The sequence below is a fragment of the Salarias fasciatus genome, chromosome 1 (assembly GCF_902148845.1).
Source record: "Salarias fasciatus chromosome 1, fSalaFa1.1, whole genome shotgun sequence".
Classification (NCBI taxonomy): Eukaryota; Metazoa; Chordata; class Actinopteri; order Blenniiformes; family Blenniidae; genus Salarias; species Salarias fasciatus.
The window spans coordinates 37,714,461-37,738,601 of NC_043745.1; the positions used below are offsets into that span (position 1 = coordinate 37,714,461).

Here is a 24,141-nt window from a genome sequence, read left to right on the forward strand (position 1 = left end):
GTTACGTCATTTACAAGTAAAGATTTGAAGGAGAGGGATCGGATATTTAACAGGGTGTTCAGGCTGTCTTAATATGAGTAGCTACACTCTTGAAAACACCTGGGTTATTTTCTTCAACCCTATTCCTGGCTTGTCCATGTTGGATTACAGTTGTGGGTTATTGTTCAGAGCCATAACATCTTCCTGCCATTTGAGAAGATCCTCAATTTAATTTTAAAAACTATTTTAATAGGGAATGCATCGAAACATCGTGGACAAACACCAAAACACCACCGACTTTGGAAACTTCACACTGGACCTTCAGAAGCTTGGATTCTGTGCTTCTCCTCTCTTCCAATATTGACTTCAATCTGAGAAGAAGTCTGTTCCGTTCTCTCAGGTAGAAACGCTTCAGAAGAGCTGCGGCTCAAACGGTGTGGGTTAAAGTCCTCGTTCTGAGCTGGTCTTGAGGCATTAAATCCAGCTGCGGTCCAGTCCGTGTGAATCCTCCCGAACTCTGGAGTGGGCCGTTTCCCAGTCTCCTTCTAGGCTTTGGTTATCACAGTTTCTTCTGCATGTTTTTCGATTCAGCTCTCCATGAATGTGCTCTACAGACAGCTGGCTTCTTGAGCAGTGACCTGTTTGTTTTATTGTCCATGTGCAGACGCAGCAGTTCAGATAACTTGCGTTTTCCCTCATTTCAACAGACGCAGTGTTCTCTGTGTTTAAACGGAGTCTGAACATTTTTAAAAACTTCCACCTTTTAGAGACATTTTCAAAAAGCTGAATTTTCAGTGTCTCAGAGCACCGTTGTTGTGTAAACGCACTTCCAAAACGCAAACAAATCTTTACGTTTTTCACTTGAAAATGTCACATAAGCAGGTCCGGAGAGACTATTTAAGTCTCACAAAGTATTGAACTTTTTCACAGAATCTAATCAAAGATAATACATTTTGTTTCCAGCAGTTATAATAGTTAAAATAAAAACACATTTTTTTGTGTGTTTGTCTGATCCTGTGAAACAGGAGCTTCACTTTTTATATGGAATGACTGAAATAGATCTTATTGACTAAAAGGCTCTTGTATGTGAGTGAATGGCTCAATGTGACAAGTCGTGTACAAATATGGAAAATAAAAAGGTGCCGTAAAGATTTAAGTCGATTCAATATTACACACTGACTCTTCAGAGAAACAAACATTTATACCAAAAAGAGGAGAAGCATTCGACACAGCAGGAATTGTGAATTACACATAAGATACTGCAGCTTGACAATCAGATCATTGACGATGTAACTTGAGTATTTTTTTTTTTTAAACTGATACACTATTTATTGAAGGATGTTTGAATGTGGACAGAAGCGGATGTTTGCTATCCTCGAACGTAGATCCGTGTGCAGACCACCTCGTCGGCGCCAAAGATCTGAAACGACATTGGAAAAGATGAATTGCTTCACCGTTCAAACTCTGTGCCACAACTGGTCTCCCTACTTTGTCCTTCGGAGGTCACGCTGTTTCAGTGCAAGCAGAGAAAACGAAAAAGAAAAGGATTAGAACCAGGGCTGAGCACCAGGTGGCAGCATTTGCTCAAAGGCAGTGGTCAGTGATGCAGCAGCAAGGGCTGGTTACCTTATTCTGAGGTTGTACAAACACAGATGGCAGCGATTTGTTTCCTGATGGATAAAACATGAGATCACATATTGCAACATTCACATTTCATGCAGTAAAAACAATCTAATGGAAAAGTGTGACTTAGAATTTTTCGAAAATGAACTTTTCACTCAAAATGCCCTTTTATGACTTTTCAATCAAACAGAATCTTTCAAATGGGAATGAAGTTGGAGTTACACTCTTGTCTATGCCCCATGCGGTTGTGACTGAGGACCAAAGCTATGGTGGCAGTATCCTGTTCGGAAGTTTCTGGTCTGAAGTCTGTGTGACCATCGAATAACGTCTCCATTCTTGGTTCAACTCTTTTTCCCGAAGGCGCCGGCCGAGATGACACCATGTGGAATGTGATTGTTTTTTGTTTTTTTTTTTTGCATATTGAAGTGTAGGTGTGGCGTCTGATCAGTGAAGAGCGACTTCATGCAGTCAGGCTTACAGAGCAGCAGATCATCAACTGAGGCCCCGTTTTACATGACAATGTTTTCAAATCGAAACGGGGAAAAAAATTCATTGTTTACATGACAACGGTGCTGGGAGTCTGTGGAAACGCAACTTTTTGAAACTGGTTTCAAGATGGAACTTTTCGAAGGAGCCAGAGCCACAGTTCTCTTCTGCTCTGCACCGCACACCAACGACACCGGCATGGCCATGACTACTATCATAGTGGGGGTGGGGGGGGGGCGGCCCGCCCGCCCGCCTGGATGCCCCAGGTTAGAAGTGGGCGTGGCCAAGCTCAGAGATTGATGAGAGTCCCGGGGGCGTCGCATTACGGCCCTCCGCAGCGCCACACATCATCATTATCTGGGGCCATGCTGCGTGGCGTAGCTGTGAAGAATCGGGCCGAGACGAGTCCATCTGGCACGTGAGGCCACGTCGGGGGAGACATTAACTGGAGGGAGCATCGGGGTCCGCCGGCACCTCCCAACGGCGTGATCAATGAGGACAATTAGGAGCCCAGACGAGGACAGCCATAGATTGGGACCCACGACGCCGTCTCCCTCGCATGACTCCGCCCCCCTCCAGCTGACTCAGGAAGTCGCCAATTCAGAGGAGCATTCATCTCTTAAAATCAATATCTATTGGCTTGAAATGTAAAAGAATAGGTTTTCTTTTTTGCGACTCGCCTTCCTCCAGTATTCGCTCTGCAGGCTCCCTCAAATGACCGTCCAGTCCACCCAGCAAGCGCAGTCAGCCGCCACATGCTGTCTTCATTAGGATCCACGTCCATCCATCTCTCCCTGAGAGGCTAATTCCCTCATCTGCCGGCCGGCGCTCTCCTTCAAGTTTATGTGCATTTTTCTGTGTTTACAGCGAAGGATCGATCACGTAGTGAGCGGACCGAGCAGAGCCAGCACGTGTTGGTGGAAGAAGTGACGCGTTTGCTTTAAAGCAAACAAAGCAGCTGTCACTTTTTCTTCTAATGCTCCGGCTTGAGAATTACACAGTGATTGCTGAAACGCCCAGTGTGGAACTTCTTTGTGTTATCGTCATGCTAGTTTTGGGAGATTCCCTACAAGGAAAACTGGAATTCTGTTGCTCAAGCTTAGCACCTTTTATTTCATTTGGAAAAAGGAATCTCCTGAGTTCCTTTTTTGTGCAAATCCTCCTTCATATTCTCACAGCTTTAGAATGGGCCACACACTGGCATGATGGGTAGCAGTCCCACCTGACTGCAAGACAACCCCTGGTTCGAATCTGGACTTGGAGGGACTGTTTTGTGTGGACTTTGGTTGTTCTTCCCGCACATGCGGGGTTTCCTCCAGAAACATGCATGTGAGGCTAATTGGCAGATCTTGAATGTCCTGTCGGTGTGGGTGTGTGTGGTTGCCGGCCTCTGTGTTTGTCCTGTGAAGGACCGGTGATCTGTCCAGGTGCATCCTGGGCCGGGTCGGTTCCAGTTCCCCCACGTGCAGCTACTGAGCCTCGTCTCTGGACTGTTTGTAAAATATTACCTTACAGTCCATATCGCTTCTGATCAGATGATCTGTCTTCCAACACCGTAGCAAATCTCACAGTCTAAACAATACATGAGTCTGAGGTGTGATCTGTGGGAGTTAGGTTGAAATCACAGGACGGCGGGGAATCTGTCTGACCTCTCCCCGCTCGCTGCTATCACAATAAAACCCGGGACTGTTTCTTTGAAAAGTCACGTTTTTGTCCAGTGATTCATTCCCACATGCCTATCAGATTACATTTTATCGCTCCAGCATGGACAGACGTGCACACCCTCGTCCTGAATAAAAACAGATCTGACCCCTTCAAAGCCCTGAAAACCCGCATGCGATCCAAATCGCAGCCCCTCTCCACTTTTCTCCCTGATTGCGCCTCCGCGGAGGCGAGTCGCAGTCGGTGAGGACCAGATCTGAACTGGACGCTGCTCAGTTGTCCATCTGGCTGATGTACCCAGATCCAGATGTTTACAAGGAAACCGGCTTCGTTTTGGGACAGAACCGACAAGCTAAAGCGTTTCTGATGAGTGAAAGAACGTGGGAGTGAAATGGTAACTTATTCCTTTGTAATATCGGATCAGTTTTTCTTTCCAGCTCCCAAATGGGGCTTTTCCTTTGAACTGAAACAAATGATTCACTTAGCGTTTTCTCCTTTTGTGTCATTTTTTTTTCCTCCTTTGGATGGATGTGAGTCATGCAGCCAGGAGGGAAATGATCAGATAATCAAGAAAAGCTAAACTCCTCTCTGCAATTCTCTTTGTTGACTCATTTCCTGATGTTTTTTTTTTTTTTTTTTTTTTTTTTTGGGGCAAAATAACCTTGGATCAGAATTTGAAGCATTGCAAATGCAGACATGTCTGATCACACTCTCCGTTGGCAGTTTAAATTAAATATTGCTTTCAAGTAGTGAAAGGAGTTCAGAATAAATACAATTGATCCGATATTCCAGTAAATTAACACCTGATCATCTCCTACCTGCTGTTTTGATCACTGGTTTAGTTCTGGTTTGAGTTTAAGGCTGATGCTCTTGTTGTCTGTTGGCTCATATAAAGGTTGCTTTGGATAACTTCTGTCTTCTGAACTGAATCCCAGCTGTGGATGGGTGAATGGAAGGCAGCACCCTGGACAGGTCACCAGTTCATTACAGAGCAGCAGAAGCCACGCACTCTGTCCTTCCCCCAAACATTTCTATTTAAAGCACCTGGATTAGAATTATGTTAGAAACCGACTTCTATCCATCTTCTGACTGACGGTATGGAGAACAAAGAAAACCCAGACATTCTTGACCCCCCTGGACCCGCCTGTGGTTCTTCTTGGGTGACCCTCAGCCGTTTTCGGAGCAACCAGAAGGCGTCCTCATCAGAATCACCTCAGCTGAGTCCAGTTTGTGGAGTAGTTCTTCATTCATTGTCTTCTGGAAAGCATGGCCTCCACTTTATCGTGAAGAGGAAAGCCTCCTCGGCTGATGAAGGTCCCACCCTCGCCTGAAGAGGACACGCCATCGTTTCCTGTTCGAGATCAGTGAACTCAGGCTTGGAGGCACTGCTTTCCAACCCCTTTGACCTGGGTTACAAACATTTCCAGTGCACGCTGGGAGTCCTCATGTGATGGTGCCAAAAAAGACAGCATCATCTGCAAAAAGCAGAAACCCTACCTTCTGACCTTGCTGTATGGAGCTTTTCTAAACCACAGCTGTCTCGACAGAGTAGCTGACCTTGGTGGGATCCAACACCCATCTCGATCAAGTTCAAATGTCCGGACACAAAGACCAGATAGTTCACTGCCATGGCCGCAGGCTCCTGAAGAACGACACACAGGAAGGCATCCAAAGCCAGGAATCGAACAAGCGATAATCTTGATGTGAGTACAAGCCACTACGTCACTGCAGAGTTAGTCAACTCATGAAAAGAAGAAGAGTCGTAATCACTCTGCATTTAGGTACATCCCAACATCAGGACTGTTATTTTGTGACTGAAGTTCAGTCTGTAGTTCCACATTTATCAAGAGATACATGAAAGAACTCAAATTTCTTTATATCTTATCCAGGAAACTCTCAGCTGCATTTTCCTGCAATATCAAAACTTCACAGCAGCGTCAGCTCCAGCAGATTTTAAGTGAGGATTTTCTCTTCAACCAATTCATTGTTTCATCACTGACAAAGTAATGAGAGAAAAAAAAACCCCAACAAAATATTTCCCCTGTTTTTAAGACCGTGAACTCCAAATCTGACACCTCATCCCAGCCTCCAGCACCTCCAAACATCTGCAGAGCGATGTGAGGGTCATTGTGTTCGCGGTCCCAGGCCGATGGGATGAGACCGTCTGGGAGCGCCGCCGTTTGTTTAAAGAAAACATGAAGAACTTTTAACAAAACACACGATCCTGAAGAGGCATTCCTAAAACTTTAAACGCTTCCTCTAACTCTGAGTTGTGCTGCTTACAAATCAACAAATTACAAATCATCCTTTACTACACTGAAGGAAATTTACTTTTCTGACAAGTTTTTACTGTGATTCGCTCGACTTGCATTCTTCAAACCATCTTGTTTCGATCGTGTTTTCACTTCTAACTCCGAATCGGGGAAAAAGTCAACAGCAGATCACCAGCAGCCCCATGGATGGACTTACTGTGTAATTTTGCAACCTCACAGTTTTTGAGGCACTTTAGCAATGAAAGTCAGGCCAAATTCTGACATGTATTCAAACAGCAAAGTAGAAGTAATTTCTCTCGACACCTTTTTCACATGCGCATGTACATTGTTTTACTCCAGCGTGATAATTACCAATGACACAGATAGTTTTGAGTCAGGACTTTATGTAAATTATAATGAACTGCATTTGAATTGCTTAATTTTGAAACTGAAACAGGAAATCTTCATTGAGGTTTGGGGCCTGTTTAGAACATTTTCAAATGAAAATGGAAAAACTTTTGGAGAAGAAACTTCCTAAATACAGTGTCAAAAATTCTTTATTACAGGCCTCTTCTGATGCTGGGTGAGGAATAAAGGCCCTAACTTAAATTACTGGTAACTCTGTATTTATTATACACAGCTGTCAAACCTGTGAAACATAAAGTTCACATTATAGGCTGTTCTGTAGCTTTTAGGCTTTCCTTTCATATTTTACCTCAAGCAAAATATTGTAAAATTCTAAATTTAATTCATGTGAATATTTTAAATATGTCCAGTTAATAATGTCCAAACTAAAAGAAAAAAAAACTGTGGTAAAAAAATTGATTTTAATTGGAATTGTTGCTGTAGATCAAGCTGCTGTGTCAATGGTAACAATCAGATCCACACACAACTCATTTTGGGTGTTTGCACGTTTTTCTGCACTAAGTTAAAGCAGAACTTTGCAACATTTTTACCTCAATAAATGTGTTTCAGAATCCCTGTGGGGGTAAACAAAGACTTGTCACGGTGATTCGCCTGTCCCTTCACTCCCCCCGGGGTCTGTGTCCTGAAAACAGCGCTTGCAATTTCAGAGGAGCGGACCCGACAACATCTCGCGAGAACGAACCTGCTTTACGGCACTCATACGGGATTACAAGTATAAAAGCTGTTGCAGTGCGATATCTGTCATTGTGTTGCAATAGACGATCTTTGCTTGATGTGTTGATTGGTTCTAATTTCCGTTTGGTAACTGAAAAATAAAGAGGAGTGACACCTCCTCTCGTAGAAGTGAGCGCGAGTGAGTTCGCTGCACTGAGCTGAAAGCAGCATATTTCCGAGTTTGTTTGTTTTCCAATAAGTTTGAGTGCGCGAGGCAGGCATGTCTAGGACAGAGGGAGCAATCGGAGGAAGTTCCCGGGCAGGGCAAGGAACTCCCGCTGCAGAAGATTTAACAAAAGCGCGTAAAACAAACATGAACCCTCGCTAGCGTTAGCAACGCCACCCTTAGGTGCTCACGGATGGCAGCACCAAAAAGACAGAAAAAAACTTTGTGTAACGAGCGGAAAAAAAGGAAACGGGAGTGGGACGCTCTCTGCTCGCGGGGGTGGTGGTGGTGGGGGGTGATGCGGAGAACGTTTGCGACAGTGAGCTTTCAGAGGAGACCAGTAGGGGGAGCGCTAAAGCAAATCTTGCAAAGTTCTCCTTTAAAGGTTGAAGATACTTTATAAGTTCAAGATGGTTTTTGCTTCAGTGTATTTCAAAGCCTGTACTTTGATTGTAAAGCCTCCTAAATAAATAAAATTCCATGTGCTTTTGGTAACTGTCCTTCCCCGTTCATTCAGACTTCGAGATGATAATTGATCGTCTCACCAGGATGAGCTCGTCCCCTCTGAGTTCCCGGCTCCAGAAGGTCTTCGGGCCGTTCCCGCTCAGAAGAGTCTGTTTGCAGTAAATCTTGTTTTCCGTCTCCCAAGTGGCCAAACTCTGTGGAAAGGCAGCGCTTTAATGAGGTTTGAGATGTCGGCCCTCTCGGCTTCACCTGGCGGCCGGCAGTAAAGCACGCTGATGGATGTGAGATCAGAGAGCGGCGTGTTTATCCCCGACTCCTCTCACTGTCTGCTGCATGTTTGACTCACTTTTAATGGCTGTCAGCCACGTTTGAAATTACTGGAGACTTCAAACTGAAGATTGATGTGTGTTTGGTGAGTTTACTCATTTATTACTGGTATATTTCTTACAATATTCAGTTGGTACTGAAAATGATTATCTCTCTGCTACCAACTGGTATTGATCAATACATGAGCAGAAATACAGAAGTGTGTGTTCTAACCCGCTGATGAAACATCACAAAGCTGTAGTTCTGAGTGACGCGTTCAGGTACAGCTGGGAATTCAAACCGGCGCTCCTCGCGTCACGCCGTTCAGTTACCTTACACTTTCTGCCGTCCACCGTCTCCTCGTTGAACTCCTCGCCGACGCAGAAGTTGACCTCGGTGGTGCGCACCGTGGTCGACGTCTTGATGTAGAAGTGCTCGCCGTTCTGTCGGATTTCCACGTGGGGCTTGGAGGCCGCCGCCACCGCGACCTTCCTCAGCATGGCGTTCACGCCTGAGAGCGAGAGAGACGCTTCCTGTCAGGCCGCGCAGTCGTGTGTTTAGAGGCTCTGAGCACCGCTGTCGTGCAAACAGACGCCTTATCCCGTCTCTGGGCCCTTCTCTGAAGCTCCCAGGCTTCTCCTGTTCTGATGAATTCTGTCAGACCTCCCAGTTGCTCATGAGCACACCGGAAGCCCTCCTTTCTCCACTTTATCATCTGACCTTGACTCATGTCGTCCGGCGTTTTTCCTTTCTGCTTTTGGCAGCACAAAAGGTGCAAACGGAAAATTCAAGCTTGACTCGATTACTTCTGAAATTTCTCAAGAGTGGAAACTTTTTTTTTTTTTTGGGGAGAAGATATTACTGTGTAAAGAGAAGAAGCAGCTGAGATGGTTATCAGCAGATGTTGCGAGTATTGGGTCGGCGGTGACAGGGTGATGAGAGGGAGGAATGCGGATGCTGGTGGCTTCGTTTAACCCTGCAGATCAGTGGAAAAACTGCAAACCCTCTCCGTCACACACCGTCGGAGGAGAGAGCACTTCAGTCTGGCTCAAGATCACGACAATCTTTGTTTGAATCAGTTTAAAAAGGGCAGATAAACGCTCCCAATTACAATTAATTAGATATTGAATTAAAACAGGTGGTTTAAAAACACAGAGTTGTAGATCACGGGCACATGGATGACATTAAAAACAGGAGGCAATAAAAATCCATCTCAAGCTGTTTCCCAAACTCTTTAGAGGTTCAAAATAACAAATAAATGCTGATTCAGCATGTTTTTATATTTAAGGATGGCAGTTTCTTCCTCATATTTAAATTCAAACCATGTTATTTGTGTTAACTTTGCATTGAGCACTCATGTCTCCTAATAAACCAAATAAATCTGCAGCCAAGACTCTAGAATTTAATGAAGGGTTAGAATCAAACATTTTCATGCATTTAATGACATTTTCTGACTTTGCACAGATTTTATTACAATTTGTGTCATTTGCAGTTTTTCAAACTTAGAAAATGAACGCCACACAATTCAGCATGCAGATCCACAAACATCTGTGCAGAAAATAGACAACCAACATATCTTTATATTCATCTTCTGTTTACTCACTGAACTGGTTTAGTAAATGTTGAGGAGACAAATTTGAAGAAGGATCAGAATCTCGCATCTGTTTGGACTTCAAGACATTTTGGTGGTTTGTTTCAGAGTCAGTGATGTAAAAACGATAATAAAACCCACTGCGGATGGACTGAATGAAGCTGCGTGTTTCAGACAACCTGCTCCTACATTCACTCCATGCACAGATCCTGAAGCGACTCTCAGACCTGCCGTCAGTGAAACCGGGACGGATTCTCACCCAGAGCTTTCAGCAACTCGTCAAAATTCTCGCTGCTCTTCATTTTCCAGGTTCCTGCAAAGTTGGGCATCGTGCTGGTTGTTGCTCTTGTTGTGTCGTCGTTGTTGTTGTTGTTGTTGGGTTTGAGTTGTGCGTCAGCCTCCTGTCGTCTGTCTCCTCCGCCGTCTCCCTGCAGGGTCTATTCTCTCCCTCCGTCTGTCCTCCTCTGCTCCTCCCTCTCTCCACCCTGCTGGGTGTAATGATCCCACCAAGCAGAGTGAACCCCCTCGACCTCTGCCTCCGCTCCCTCCCCGCGCACACACACACACACACACACACACACACACACACACACACACACACACACACACACACACACAGATGTCTGCACGTAAACCCATTTTTACCAGAAATCTGCTCTCTCACACACACACTGACTTCCAGAGAAATACACACATTTACTGGCTTTCAGTAAATGTCTGACTTTACACACACACACACACACACACACACACACACACACACACACACATTCACAGATCTCTATATACGCAGACATTCAAAGATACACACAGACTTTGTGACTTTTTTCCTGTCTGGCAGTGCGTGTGTCAAAAACACAAACACACACGCGCGCGCACACACTCACACACGCACACACACACACACACACACACACACACACACACACACACACACACACACATCTTAGAAGACACACAAATACAGTTACAGACTGTTGGAGACACAAACTGAAAGACGGACAGAAAACAGCCACACTTCCACATCTTTAGACAGACACACACTCAAACATTCACAGAACTGTAGACACACACAAACACACAAATTTCCAGACTTTTGGATGCACACACACTCTGACAGGCGCTCAAAAGAAATCACACACAAACTATCATATGCATGTCACTTTATACACACACACAGGTAGGCACACACACAGTCACACACGTTGAGACACACACACACAGACACACACACACACACACACACACACACACACTCCCGTCTTTGGTGAGCTCCTGTGATTACTGTATTCTGAATTCTTTTAATGACTGCTCCGTCCGAAGGTCCTTCTGTCTCGTCTCATCCGTCACGGGAATAAATTCAACGTGACGTCTTCCTCTAAATTTCTCACAGCTGAGACGAAGGACACCAGCATAAAACCAGACATGGATCATGGAACGTTTTCAACCCACAGACTTTAAAAGGTTTTGATTTGGGTGACCTGAAAGTTACAAAAACACAATGTGTTTTTTTTTTTCTTTGAGCTTCGGTTGTTTCTAATCGTGCACACGCCGACTTGGCTTGAGTCTGTTGCAGTTCATCAGGGTTCAGAATAGTTTAGTCTGTGAATGTGTCAAAAAAAAAACGGAGTTGCCGTGAAACCTTACTGTGATGGGATTATTTCTTTAATCGAAATTAAAAACGACTGTCGGTAGCAGGAACAAGGAAAGATGCCAGCTTGAGACTGAACGCCGGAGCTCCGTGAATGAAACGTCCCCGGCGCCGTTCGCAGGGAGGAGAGGAGTAAAACTCCTCTTTTGAATTTAACCAGCTTCCTTTGTTGACATGGAATCTTTGATGTTCGCCTGATTGAAGAGATTTCTTTCTGAGGTCATTTTCCACTGCAAACAACCCAAATGATCCGACTGTATTTTAATGCGCGTTACCGTTCAGGTGGAACTAAACGGAGCGTCAAACACATTTCAGTTCACATGCAGTGCAGCTTCAACTCGAGTGGGCCGGACTGATGAAATGGTGCCATAATAACAGTTAGATTTAAACTGAGTTTTTTTGGGTGGCACAGAGTGTACATAATTAAAACGTCTATAACTGACTACAATCTGAACATAAAAACCAATTTAATTAAAGCTTCTGCTGCAAATATCGTGAAATGTCTCAGATAAGTCTAAGACAATGTCTTACATTATGCATGTTTTTACAAACTCACCCTGACAGCATGGCTATGAGGCTAACGCCGGCTAGCATCTCTCATAGTAGCGTCACTGACATCTCGGTTCAGTCTCAGTGTTGTGTCCGCTGCTCTTAACAGATTGTTGTTTTTTTGTTTTAATCCATGTTTCGTTTGAAATGTCTGCAGTTTTCTTGGCGGTTTGTCCAGATTGGGGCTTCCTGGAGGCCGGTTTTGGCCCAAGGGCCCTATGTTTGACACTCCCAATCACAGGAAGTAATAGTCTAACAGGAAGAAAGTGCAAACGCAGACAGAGTGTGGACATTTTGTTCACTCCGTTGAGTTCTCCTGGAACGTAACAGTTTTAAGAGTTGACCGTCACCGTAACAACAACAACCCAACCTGATCGTCTGTCCATGCCAGCGTCTGTCTTCTCCCATTGTCAATGTCTGTAGTGAATTTTCTGGGGGGGTGTGTGGTTTCATTACAGCACCACTTAGTGATCCTACAGGAAAACTGCATCTTTGTCAGCATTTCTTGAATTGCCATGTAAATGAACCTCGTCTTCATAATGTCGCAGTGTAAAAATCTGAAACAAAAACGATGATTTGGGGCTTTGCAGCTTCTGTTTGGTCTCGATCAGATAATTGAAGCTTCATGTAAAAAGGAGAGATTCCTGCCCTGAAAGAAGACTTTGGATTTGATTCCCTTTCTTATGCATTCAGCCAGTCTGGAAAGTATGAACCGCGACAGCAACCAAAAGCTCATTTTCGCCTCTTTCCACGGGGATTGCATTAAAACCCTCTCACTCCTTTCCTGTCACCGCTGACAAGATTCAACAGGCAGACTTCTCATAAGCAAATCTCAACTACCAGAGAACCGTTAAATACAGAGTTGTATTTATATAAAAGTCACTGTGATGGCCCATCAGGACTGGTAGCTATAGCCGTTTGTCTCCTGCAGCTTTTGGCTTCCCTGAAGATTTCCTCGCGTCGATCCTGTGCGTCCTGCGACGCGCTCACACGGCTGCCGCCGTCCACGTCCCCTGAGAACGGGGGGCCCTGCCTCTCACCCCGGCCAAGGCAGATTTGTTCCCGCTCGGACGGCCCCTCATCAGTCTTTCTGACAAAGTGCCTTCCAGACGCGGCCTGATAATTAATGTGCGCAGCGGAACAGGGAGCACTCTGTCATCCCACCAGGAAGTGTCGGCTCAAAGAAGGCCTCCCCTGCTCTTCTGAGGGCCTCCCTGTTTGTTTCAGTCCTCGGTGGATGTGTCTGTTGCTCTGCGGGTGGTTTTTATTTTCTGAAAGGGAAAGTGGAGCGTTGGTGAGGACGTGTGACGAGCTCAAAGTGTGAGATTTATGAGGGTGGTCTGCAGCAAGGGCGGGTCTGGGGGGCGGGGGGGTGCATGAGTTGAGTGGAGAGCACCCAAAAGTGACAAAGCTGCCACTGACGTCTTAGTTTGAATGTTTGGACGCTTTCCCAGCGCCGATGTTTGCTGTGCACCGCGCTCCACTGCCTCGGATGTTCTGCCTGGACTGCGCCTGTGGGCGAAAGCCAAATGCTTCAATCTGGTCGTTTGAAAACACGGATCTCTGTTCGTCTGCAGTTGGTTAATAGTGTGAAATTCTAGAGAAATGACAGCATTTATCGATATCTGGTCTGGACTTTATATCACAGATACATGAGGTTTTTATGCGGGGCTTTATTCCTTCATTTTGTTTTTCCATCTATTAAAGCTCACAGCGACACGTCTCTTTATGCGCTGCAGGAGCTGCAGATTTCATTACCATGACAATCAGGGCTATTCTGTGATTTCCTCCAAACATTTAGAGTTCTGTAACAAACCTACATAATTCAGGCTGTAAAAGGCTCAATATAAAATGCATTATGGACGACTGTGGTGGTCAAGCTATCAATAAAATGAATGTGAGCGGATTCAAACCCAATGCTCCTCTTTTCACTGGATGCTTTCACCTCATTATGTAACTGGTATAATGAGATACGACCTTTGGTGTCACGGTGTCACCTTTGATGAGATGTATGGACGCCCCGCGGTTAAGAGAACATCAAGGAAACACATTAACTCCTGTGGCGGCAGAAGCACATTTTACCCTGGCAGACCTTCTTAAAAGCCCATCGTGCTCCCAGAGGACACATACATATCGATGAAATGTTTGGGATTTCACAAGACAAGGTTAATGAATGTATATAAACCTGAATATGCTGTTCTTAGAAAAGAGAGAAAAATGGTCTGCAGCTGTGTGTGTTAAGTCACATTATTAAAAGGACTCATATGTTAGAAGTGAACACTGCAGCTCTCTAATAGGATGCTGCCCTCTGTTGGTCTGCCATGGAGTTACAATGTTTTCTGGCTAACTGTGCCTTTAAATGGTGTTCAGTCACAAGTAAACTGCAGTAGAAGCACAAGGTAAGCAGTGCAAAGCCCCTTCAAACATCTTCCTGTCATTCCTGTCCTTCAATCCAACACCAGACACTTCAGAGTTAATACATATTCCACAGCTGTGAAGAAACCAAACAATGTGGTTCAGTTCTTAACACATCTGTGACCTGTGAACTTCTACTTAGACTGTCAGAACTGAAACATGGATGGGTGGCCGCCCATGTCCGCCACAGAGTTCTTGAGCTCTGCCTCCATATTCGTAACCTCCTCTCAGGAACGAAGGACGGCTCCACCGGGGTCTTGGCGTGGCGATGGATCTTCACATGCCACACAGGAAGGTACTAAGTTGTTTTTTTTTTTGTGTTTTTTTTTTTTTTCTCTAAGAGAAGAAAGTCTTCAGAGAAGCAAACACAACACTGAGAGCTGAGCCGAGATATTGGTGATGCTGCCAGGCGTACATCACCACCTACGAGCTGGTGAGGAAGTACGTGTCCCAGTATTCTGAGGACAACACCATCAAGTCGCTGGTGGCGGGCGGCTCGGCGTCTCTGGTCGCTCAGAGCATCACCGTCCCCATAGACGTGGTGTCTCAGCAGCTGATGATGCAGGGCCAGGGGCAGCACCTCACCCGCTTTCGCCTCAACACCAGCACAGAGACCGGAAAACCGAAGATGTTCAGCCAAGCTGGGAACATTGTGTCTCAGATTTTTGAGGCTGACGGCTCCCGCGGTTTCTAAAGGCGATATGTGGCTTCTGTACTCACGTACATCCCCATCAGTACTGTCTGGTGGCCTTTCTACCACTTCTATTCAGGTAAGAACATCACATTTACAGTTTGGAGGACTGAATCACTGAAGACACATGATGTAACTCCTTCTAGAGAGCATGCTTTTTCCTCCCAGTGTTGATGTAGAATGATTTACTGTTCTGCAGGGTTCAACAGCCGTCACCATCAGAGTCCAGTTCACCCCCAACAAATAGAGTCACCTCAAACACACTGAACCTTTAAATGAAGAGAACAGCAGATAAACTGTCAGATTAAGCTCAGCTTGCGCCCGGAGCTTTTGAGCTCCAGACACTGGTGGAAGATCTGTTCACCATGTGCCATTTAGAACCCCCAGCCCTCCACACTGGGTGCTTCTGGGAACATGGAGTTTACCTTCAACAGAAGTTTTCAGTGATGTGCAAAACTTTCAGGCAGGCAAACTGTTTGGAAGTCACAATACGCCGAGTAAAAGAAAATCAGTTGATGGATGATTCTTTTTTCCATCATAAATGAACAAATAGAAGACAACTCGATATGCAGTGGGACTTTTCCTTGCACATAAATCTTCAGGGTAAACTTAGGTCCTGTTTACATGACATTTCAAGTGAAAACATTCTGTTGCAGAAAAGTTTCCCCTTTACGCAACATTTTGAAAACGATGGTGGAAATTCTGAAAATGAAGCAGTTAGCTCATTGAGCTACTAGTGGGTGTTTTTTTTACACACACACACACACACACACACACAGAAAAATGTGCTATAACCACCAACAGTTGTGTGTACACATACATTTTATCAAGCTGGATTGTTATTGCAGTGACTCTAAAACTACTAAGTCCATGAGAATATGGACAAGGAGCCTTGACACTCTGGAGGGAAACGTCTCTGTTCGTATATTGAGTTTCCACAGAAGAACTGCTTGCTGAGAGAATTTCAGAAAAGTTGCATTTCCCAGGTCGAACATTTTCAAACAGAATAGAGTTTTGTTACTCTCTGAGCACTGCTGTCGTGTAAACGGACTCCAATGACAGTCTTCCATTGTCACTTTTAAACGCTGCAGTGCAAACAGGACCTCAGGCCCATTTCAAATGGGCTTTAATCACCATGAAAATCCCAAAGTGATGAATGTGAGTGGATGTAACACCCAGTATATGTGCACGTGCATTGACAGACTCTAAACATCAGCTCCTAGTCCTGGTGAACACATTAAATGTCATTTCCGTCTGAATCAGACTCTGAACCTGAACCGGAGAGTGAAGCTGCAGAGACGGAAGAAGAAGCACCTTTACAGCAAGATATCTGAATGGTAAAGTTGTTTTTGAGCATCTTCTCACATCACCCATGAAGTTTGATACAGGTACGTCTAAATGAGGCATGTTACTTTACGACTTGTGTCAAACACTTTTTTAAATGATGAAAATGTTCTGTTTTTATCCACAGTTATAGAGATGTGAAATGTGTCTTATGTGTTACTGTGGATTCACTTTCTGCTGCTCGAGTCAAGAAGAGAGCCAGACTCACTGCAACAGATCCCACACATCCAGGCGTCTTTTGTCAATACAGAATTAAACGCACCGCCGTGATCTCAGTTCTAATTGCTCATTCTTTCCACTGAAAAGGTGCACATGTGGAAATGATGCTACGACGCCACTGACAGGTAGATATCATACACAGTGGAATCTTTCCTAGTCCAGTGCTTCTCAAATAAAATAAAATGGCTCTTTTCAGTGCACCGGTGCTCAGAAGGCTGCGCCAGCTCCAAACTCCCTCCATGTTTTTGACTCAACATCCTCCTGAGTATAGAGAAAACGGATCTTTTTCATGTCAGTCTAAATAAAAACACACCTTTTGTGCATCCTGATTCAATCAATACAGGCAGCTCGCATTCGGGTGCTTTGTCATCTGCTGCTGAGTTCGAGGAGTCGTTCCTGTATGTGTGTGTGCGTGTGTGTGTGCGTGTGTGTGTGCTGCGTCTCCACCGTAAATTCCCTGATGATGATGATGATGATGATGGATCATATAGAGGCTTCACCCCTCGACTAATACACGTAGCAGACTGCGACGTTATCCTTCACCAGCCACCGTACTGAGAGCCGAGCGGCGCGAAACCCTGGGTGATCAGCTCGTCCATGTAGCCTGTACACAAAAACAAAACCAAACCCAGCATCTGGAACTGATTCGAGTTAAAATAACAGCATGATGCATTATCCTTGTGAGAGAACTCACTTTATGTCAAATGAACAAAGAACTCCTCTCAGTTTAATTTTAAGACATTTACAATCATTCTAATTGTCATTTGAAATCTGTGGATTATTGTTTAGAAACTGTATTAACTTATTGTTAGTTAATAATATTGCTCAAATGTACCTGAACCTCCAGATGATCGAGAGGCAGGACCTCGACTACAGGAAGTTCTACTCCTTCCTGGTGTTCGTGACGACCATCGAGGCCGCCGTCTACCTGACCACACTGATCCGAACCCGGCTGCAGGTGCTACAGGTAAATCAAATCCATCTATTTTAATTCCACAGCTCAAATAATCACTGAGTTCTGACATGGTGAATGCCTGACTGACTGAGATCCACAAAATCATTACGGCTTGACTGATCAGTTCCGCAGGTCTTCATTTCATTTACATAAGTTTTAATTGCAGCTGTGTTATGATCTCACCATCGCCTGACCACTTTTTATGATTCTGTAATGCAGATATCATCAACTGGTGATGATATATCGACTCCACTCATGCGAGCCTGCTTTATTTTTGTAGCACGTCTCATAAAGTTTAGAAACCACTTTCCAGTAAATTCCTCAGCAATCAAAACTGTTTATGCTCCCAAAGCAGTTTGGGGCCTTTGATCTGTTCATATAGTTAATGTTCATCATCAGACATAGAATTCCATTTATTTTCAGCAACATAATAGTTTTGCCTTTAACAAGCATTTTCAAAAAGTTGCGTTTTTGCACATTTCCTGCAGAAGCGTTTTCAAAAGTGGTGTTTTCTGTCACTCCAAGCTCCAAAACGCATCAAGAGTTTTCCATTTTGAAATACTGTTGTGGAAACGGGGCCTTAGATGTTTGGGTTTTTTTGTTTTTGTTTTTTTACAGACCGCCGCAGTGAGAAGGACGTTGCGTTGGTACAGTCCAGCGGTCTGCAGCCCGTTGCTGCTCAGTCCATCTAGAGTGGCTCCCTGCAGCTTCCAGAGACTTATACAGAAATAATTATTTCAAATTTGATTATTTTACACATCATACCCTGTTAAAAGGGCTAAAACAGCCTGTTGGAACACACCAAAATGTTATTGATTCGTTAATAAAATACCTTCATGGTTTAAACCACAAACATTGCTTTCAAAATAGTACTGTTATATTTGTAGTTGTTGTGGTAAAATATATGTGAGGAAAATGTCAATTTTCACCAAACTAACGGATTCCTGTTGAATCTCAACATGAATAGCATTTTAATGAACCCTTCTGGTGAAAAATATTTTCAAATGTCCACAAATCTTCTCCTCTCTGCTGCATTATGGATGCTTTTCAAAACTCGCCCTGACAGCTAGCTGTCTTGGCAGCCTCGCTGATATCTCAGCTTGGGTCTCACTGTTGCATTTTGTCGTCTACTCTTAAGAAATTGTTCGGATTTGACCCTCTTGCGGACCGGTTCTGGCCCTCGAGCCTTTGACACCGCTGATTTAAGAGAATCTCATCTGGTTTAAATAGGATTCACCATAAAAATAGCTCAATCAGTTTTCAACGTATCAACAGACTTTAATCAGCAGTGTTTTTAGTGTGAACACACACACACACACACACACACACAGAAACACACACAATGGTTCGAGACAAGAGGTGATTTGCAATAGAAGAGAGCACACAGGTGAAAGAATCAGCTGTCTGAAGTCAGTGGAAGCTGGGGAGAGGGAATCATTTATTAGAAGACAAACAAACTACAATGAATCGGCTTTTAGCAGAGTCCCATCCACCAGGTGTAATCCCGTTTAAAAAAGAGGGAAATCTGTCTTCAGCATCAGTGTTCGGAGTGTGTTTGGGACATACGGTAACTAAAATAACTCTCAGAATTCTATGATCGCTAGTAAAAATGTCACAAAAACTATTGTGGGAAATTTTGTGTTCACGATCCCAAAAACATGGACAGAAGAAAAAAATAACCCTGGAAACAAGAACAAGAACAAATAAATTAGATATCATGAGCCTCTTTTAAGACATGTTATTCACACAATATACAGGAAACTGTACAGTCACATTTCGATCAGAAAACGAGAAATCAGTGACATTATTGCACTCAGACGTCGTTTCTGCAGCCCCAGTAATCTTCGCAACTTCAAAACAAACTCAATCTGTCGTTTACAGTGCCTTCCTGCAGCTGGGAACTGGGAAAGTTACCGAAAGGGAATGTCCTGTATTCCCATTGAGGAGCAAGTCAATCTCACTACAATCTGGAGTACATGAATGAAACGATGCATAAAAATTCAACATCATCTTCTCCACACACGGCAGCACTGCTGCAGCTGTAGCTCGCTAACGCGGTGAAAACTAGTTTCATTTTAAACTACAAGGTTTGTTTATCACAGAAAGCGCCACAGATGATGATTGTCTTGTCACCAGAGCAGCACACTGGAAACTAGAAATTGGACCATGGACCTTAAAAGATTTGACAGCACACACACTTCCTGCAAACACCGGGAATCGAACCCAGGCCCCCCCCAAACTCCCATCAAGACGCCTGAAAAGAAGTAACACAGTGCAATCATTCCTTTGTAAATGAACTAATCCTTCTGAAGTTTCAAATTCAGTAACTTCGTGATCACTGGAATATGTCCTGAAATGTCAGAGACAACACAGAGGTCGCTAAAGTTCCCATTTTCCAAGAAGTAAATTTCAAGTTTGAAAGTGTTCCAATTTAGCTTTCCCATTTCCCAGTTATCCATAAATGCACCATTAATTATCCTGCCTGACATTTGTAGTATTTTCTAAAACTTCACTGAAACTGTGGCTGAGTTAGAAGACCTCACTTTCCAAGTCAGAAAACATTTCAAGTTTGAAAGCATTTTAAATTATACCCCCGACTCTGTAGTGGAAGTTTTCCCATTTCCCAGTTACTCATGAACGCACCGTGATGGCCGCAGTCTGTTCTGAAACTGCGCTGAGACTGCAACACAGACCTGTTAGAAAATGCTAATGGAATAAAATCCTGCATGGGAAGGGTTTGCATGGAATTTGGAAAGTACACAACAATTTAAAAGTACGAATTCTTCAAACATCTGTTGTTCTTCTCAAGCGCGTTTAGCGACTGAAAGCAGATCAACTCGATTTTGACACGATGAAGGCAGCACTGAAAAGAAAGGCAAAGCTGAAGGAAGTGCAGAAGAAACGAAGCTGGTTTGATGATTCTGGAAACATTTCTTTACTTCTAAAGCGTCATTTCACGACTTCCCCTGAACCTCGATCAAAACACTTTGGTTAAGCAAAAGCACGGGTTGCTATGGTAACAACGATTCTGGATGAGGACAATAAATAACTGTTGGCGTCCACCGACAGAGAAAAGCTGAAGCTGTGATGAGCCAATCGGCATCTTTCAATGTTAAGTTAGAGACTGAGAAACAGATCAGGTCAGTGACTGACTGATCACGCTGAAAGAGGACTGTGCAAACATTTCAGGCACAGACTCCAGGCTGTGAGGTAGAAGTACTAACCACTACAGCACGGCTCTGAGACCTGCGTGACCAAAAGAGGGAAATTTTCCACTTTTCACCAAATAAAAAATGTCTATAGCCAAAACACATTCATCCTTTGAAATAAGCTTAACAGAGATTTAATTCTGCTATCACTAAAAACTACATCCCAGATGTCATTTCACAAGCTTGTGTAGATGACCTTTCTGCTTCAAAAACTTAAGTTTACCTTGAAAACTGGATTTATGTGCAAAGAGCAGTCCCACTGCAAACTGATTTCTTTTTTTGTCCATTTATTGGGATAAAAGTCATTTTTTTCCAGAGTACTCTGACTTCTAAACAATTCATCAGTCCTGCCTGAAAGTTTTGCACAGCACTGACACCTTTGAAAGTAAAGTAAAAATACTGCTTGTTCCCCAAACAACAGCAGAGTATGGAGGGAGGGAGGGTTCTAAATGGCACATGGTCCACAGATCTTCTACCAGTGTCTGGAGTCGACCAGCTCCGGGCGCAAGCTGAGCTTCTTCAGAGTCTCGTAGCCGACCACCATGACGATGGCGGTGGGCGTGGAGGAAATGATGCGAGCAGACAGTCCTTTGGTCAAACCCCAGAAGCCCTCCTCCTTGATGAGTTGCCTGAAGGTCTCGATGACAGAGCTCCTCCCTTCAACCTGGAACACACACGCACACACACACTGAGGTCAGACACACTTAAACACAATCTAATGCAATGTTGCGCTACAGTGCAGCTCAGTTCTCTGCAGCAAGTTCTGGGAATTATGTTCACTTCTTCAAATTCAATGACATCAACTTATTTTATGTCCCTTAATTTAATCAACAGCTTGATAACGTCAAATAAACTGAATAATGATTGACTAATTTCTGGGAATTGGCTCACGGCCTGCAAAGTATGTGGCTGAAGTCCACATATCATCTCCAGTTGATGGTATCTGCACTACAGAATCATAAAAAGCGCTCAGGCGATGGTGACATCATGACACAGCTGCAAATAAAACTTATGTAAATGAAATGAAGACCTGCAGAGAGAAAACACAAGAACTGACACGGTCAAGCTGCAATGATTTGTGGATCTCAGTCAGTCACTCATTCACCGTGTCAGAACTGAGTGATTATTTGACCTGTGGAATTAAAATAGAAGAACTTGATTGACCTGTACTCTTGCTCTGACCACGTCCATGGGGTTGGTGACGGTGGAGGCAGTAGCAGCAGCCAGAGGTCCAGCCATGGCTTGTAGGAGCAGATGAGGGCAGTCACTGGGAGCCAGTTTCGAGAGTTGTTCTGTGGAACATTACACAGATAATTCACTACCCACATGGTGCACTTGTCAAACTCATCTTTGTAGAAAGACGGCATCAAGGTTCTTTTTTTGAGTTGCTACCTCTAAAATGTATATTTGACATTCTTACCTGCATAAAAGTGATAAAAAGGCCACCAGACCGCACTGTTGGGGATGTACGTGAGTAAAGAAGCCACATAGCCCCTGTAGAATCCACGGAAGCCGTCAGCAGCAAAAATCTGAGACATAATGTTCCTAGTTTGGCCGAACATCTTCGGTTTTCCCGTCTCTGTGCTGGTGTTGAGGCGAAAGCGGGTGAGGTGCTGCCCCTGGCCCTGCATCATCAGCTGCTGAGACACCACGTCTATGGGGACGGTGATGCTCTGAGCCACCAGAGACGCCGAGCCACCCGCCACCAGCGACTTGATGGTGTTGTCCTCAGAATACTGGGACACGTACTTCCTCACCAGCTCGTAGGTGGTGATGTACGCCTGGCCTGAGATGAGGGTGAAGGTGTTGACCATGAAGCCGCGGTACAGGCCCCGCACCCCCTCCGCACGCAAGATCTTGAAGAAGGCGTCAAAGGTGCCGCTGTAGAGGGATTTCCCCTTCTGCACCTGCAGCCGGGTGCGGATCAGTGTGGCCGGGTAGACAGTGGCCCGGATGGTCATCGTCATGAACACCCCGAAGGAGTAGAACTTCCTTTTGTCGAGGTCCTCCCACTCGATGATCTGGATGTTCCTTTTCTGCTGCATCCTGTCAACTGTAGGGCCCCCTTCATCAGACTGGCTTCTACCTACCAGACAAACACAACAGTCAGCAAACGAGCCACAACATTTTAACCCCCTGTCTACTATGACCTGAACCACTGAGGCATGAACTCCATGAGGCATGTGAAGGTGTGCCGAGGCGTTTATCACAAACATCTTAAGAGAAATCAGTCAAACTAGGATTTTCCAGTCTATGCTTCTAAAAAAAAAAGGTGGGCACTCCTAAATTATTTCATGAGCTTGGGCTATTTTGTGAAGGTTACAAAGTGAGTAAACTCAGTGATCTATGACATTTAACTCACGATCATTTCGTCAACAGTAGCAGTGAAGCTGTATTTTCATAACCATCGGACTAATGGAGTGATGTACTTAAGTTTTGACATCGAGTTTTGAACTGTTTCATGTTTGACCTTAGAGAAATAACAGTCGAAGTAGGACAAACCAGTCAACTGTCACCTTTCTTGAATACTATTATTGTATTCCTCTCAGTTCATCTGACATCCTGTAAAAAGAATCATTTAACTAAGCCCGGAGGTTTGGCGAAGCTGCTCTCGTTTGTGCGGTTGTTGTTCACATGCTGTTACACATGTTGTAAAACAAACATCCGAGTCTGACCTGGACTCGAGGGACACCGTGTCCCCAGCTAAAAGCTGCAACACTGACCGTGTTTTACCCATAAACACGCATTAAACCTGAGAGGTGAAGAGAAACCGTCACAAAACCAAACGTTTCACAAAGTTATTGGACGTGTCATTAGCTTCTGTTAGCTCATCTGGCTAAGAGGTAATAAACGGGTTACTATCAAATAAATAAAACACTCACCTTTATGCACTGTTTATTGCAGCGTCATGTCTTCTGTATGCGATTAGAGTTTTAAACCGAGCTTGAACTGCTGGTGTAGAATAAAACCAAAATCTTTTAGTGACTAAGATCATAAACATGAAGTTAGCATCTCGACAGCTAGTCGGCTAACTGTTAAAATACTTCCGGCTTCCATTCAAACGCCATGCTGCCTGACGACCAATCAGAGTGCAGTTTTTCTTCTTCGTCACGAGTTGAGTAGACTGACTTCCTAAACCTTACAAGGAAATGACATAAAAGGGGTGATGAAGAATTATGTGGCTAAAATTATGAAAAACATTCAAACAAACAAAACGGTCAATAAGGGCACCGACAGGACAAAACACACACACACACAAAAAGTATTAAGATCAAGAGTAATAAAAAAGTGAAATATGTTGTTTCTCGCAGAAAGTCCCGATTTAAAAGAAGAAAAGTGTGTCAGCAGTTGTTGGGTGTTCGGGAAGCTTGTTCCACAGATGAGAAGGAACAAAAAACTGCTCATTCAAGGATTATTCTGGGAATGTGTAACCTTTTT

General features: G+C 44.2%; 2 protein-coding genes across 2 annotated transcripts; both read right to left on the bottom strand.

Annotated features, from left to right (window-relative positions):
* Positions 1 to 1,168: 1,168 nt before the first annotated feature.
* On the bottom strand, positions 1,169 to 10,130 carry LOC115405204 (cellular retinoic acid-binding protein 1). Its single transcript, XM_030114746.1, has 4 exons — positions 9,930 to 10,130; positions 8,412 to 8,590; positions 7,854 to 7,967; positions 1,169 to 1,399 (listed from the first exon to the last, which is right to left on the bottom strand). Exons 1-4 carry the CDS (start codon positions 9,997 to 9,999, stop codon positions 1,349 to 1,351), a joined length of 414 nt encoding a protein of 137 aa, XP_029970606.1. The 5' UTR covers positions 10,000 to 10,130; the 3' UTR covers positions 1,169 to 1,348.
* A 9,090-nt stretch (positions 10,131 to 19,220) lies between these two features.
* On the bottom strand, positions 19,221 to 23,748 carry slc25a44b (solute carrier family 25 member 44b). Its single transcript, XM_030112327.1, has 4 exons — positions 23,586 to 23,748; positions 22,124 to 22,789; positions 21,868 to 21,995; positions 19,221 to 21,367 (listed from the first exon to the last, which is right to left on the bottom strand). The coding sequence occupies exons 2-4, from the start codon at positions 22,746 to 22,748 to the stop codon at positions 21,176 to 21,178; spliced, it is 945 nt and encodes a 314-aa protein (XP_029968187.1). The 5' UTR covers positions 22,749 to 22,789; positions 23,586 to 23,748; the 3' UTR covers positions 19,221 to 21,175.
* Positions 23,749 to 24,141: the final 393 nt, after the last annotated feature.

Excerpts from the sequence above, each read along its gene's own strand:
- slc25a44b (XM_030112327.1), bottom strand. The coding sequence starts at position 22,748 with ATGCAGCAGAAAAGGAACATCCAGATCATCGAGTGGGAGGACCTCGAC. Across the intron at positions 21,996-22,123 it reads TTTTTATCACTTTTATGCAG|AACAACTCTCGAAACTGGCT; the intron begins GTAAGAATGTCA and ends AATGTTCCACAG. Across the intron at positions 21,368-21,867 it reads TGGTCAGAGCAAGAGTACAG|GTTGAAGGGAGGAGCTCTGT; the intron begins GTCAATCAAGTT and ends TGTGTGTTCCAG.
- LOC115405204 (XM_030114746.1), bottom strand. The coding sequence starts at position 9,999 with ATGCCCAACTTTGCAGGAACCTGGAAAATGAAGAGCAGCGAGAATTTT. Across the intron at positions 7,968-8,411 it reads TGGACGGCAGAAAGTGTAAG|AGTTTGGCCACTTGGGAGAC; the intron begins GTAACTGAACGG and ends GCCTTTCCACAG. Across the intron at positions 1,400-7,853 it reads GAGGGGACGAGCTCATCCTG|ATCTTTGGCGCCGACGAGGT; the intron begins GTGAGACGATCA and ends ATGTCGTTTCAG.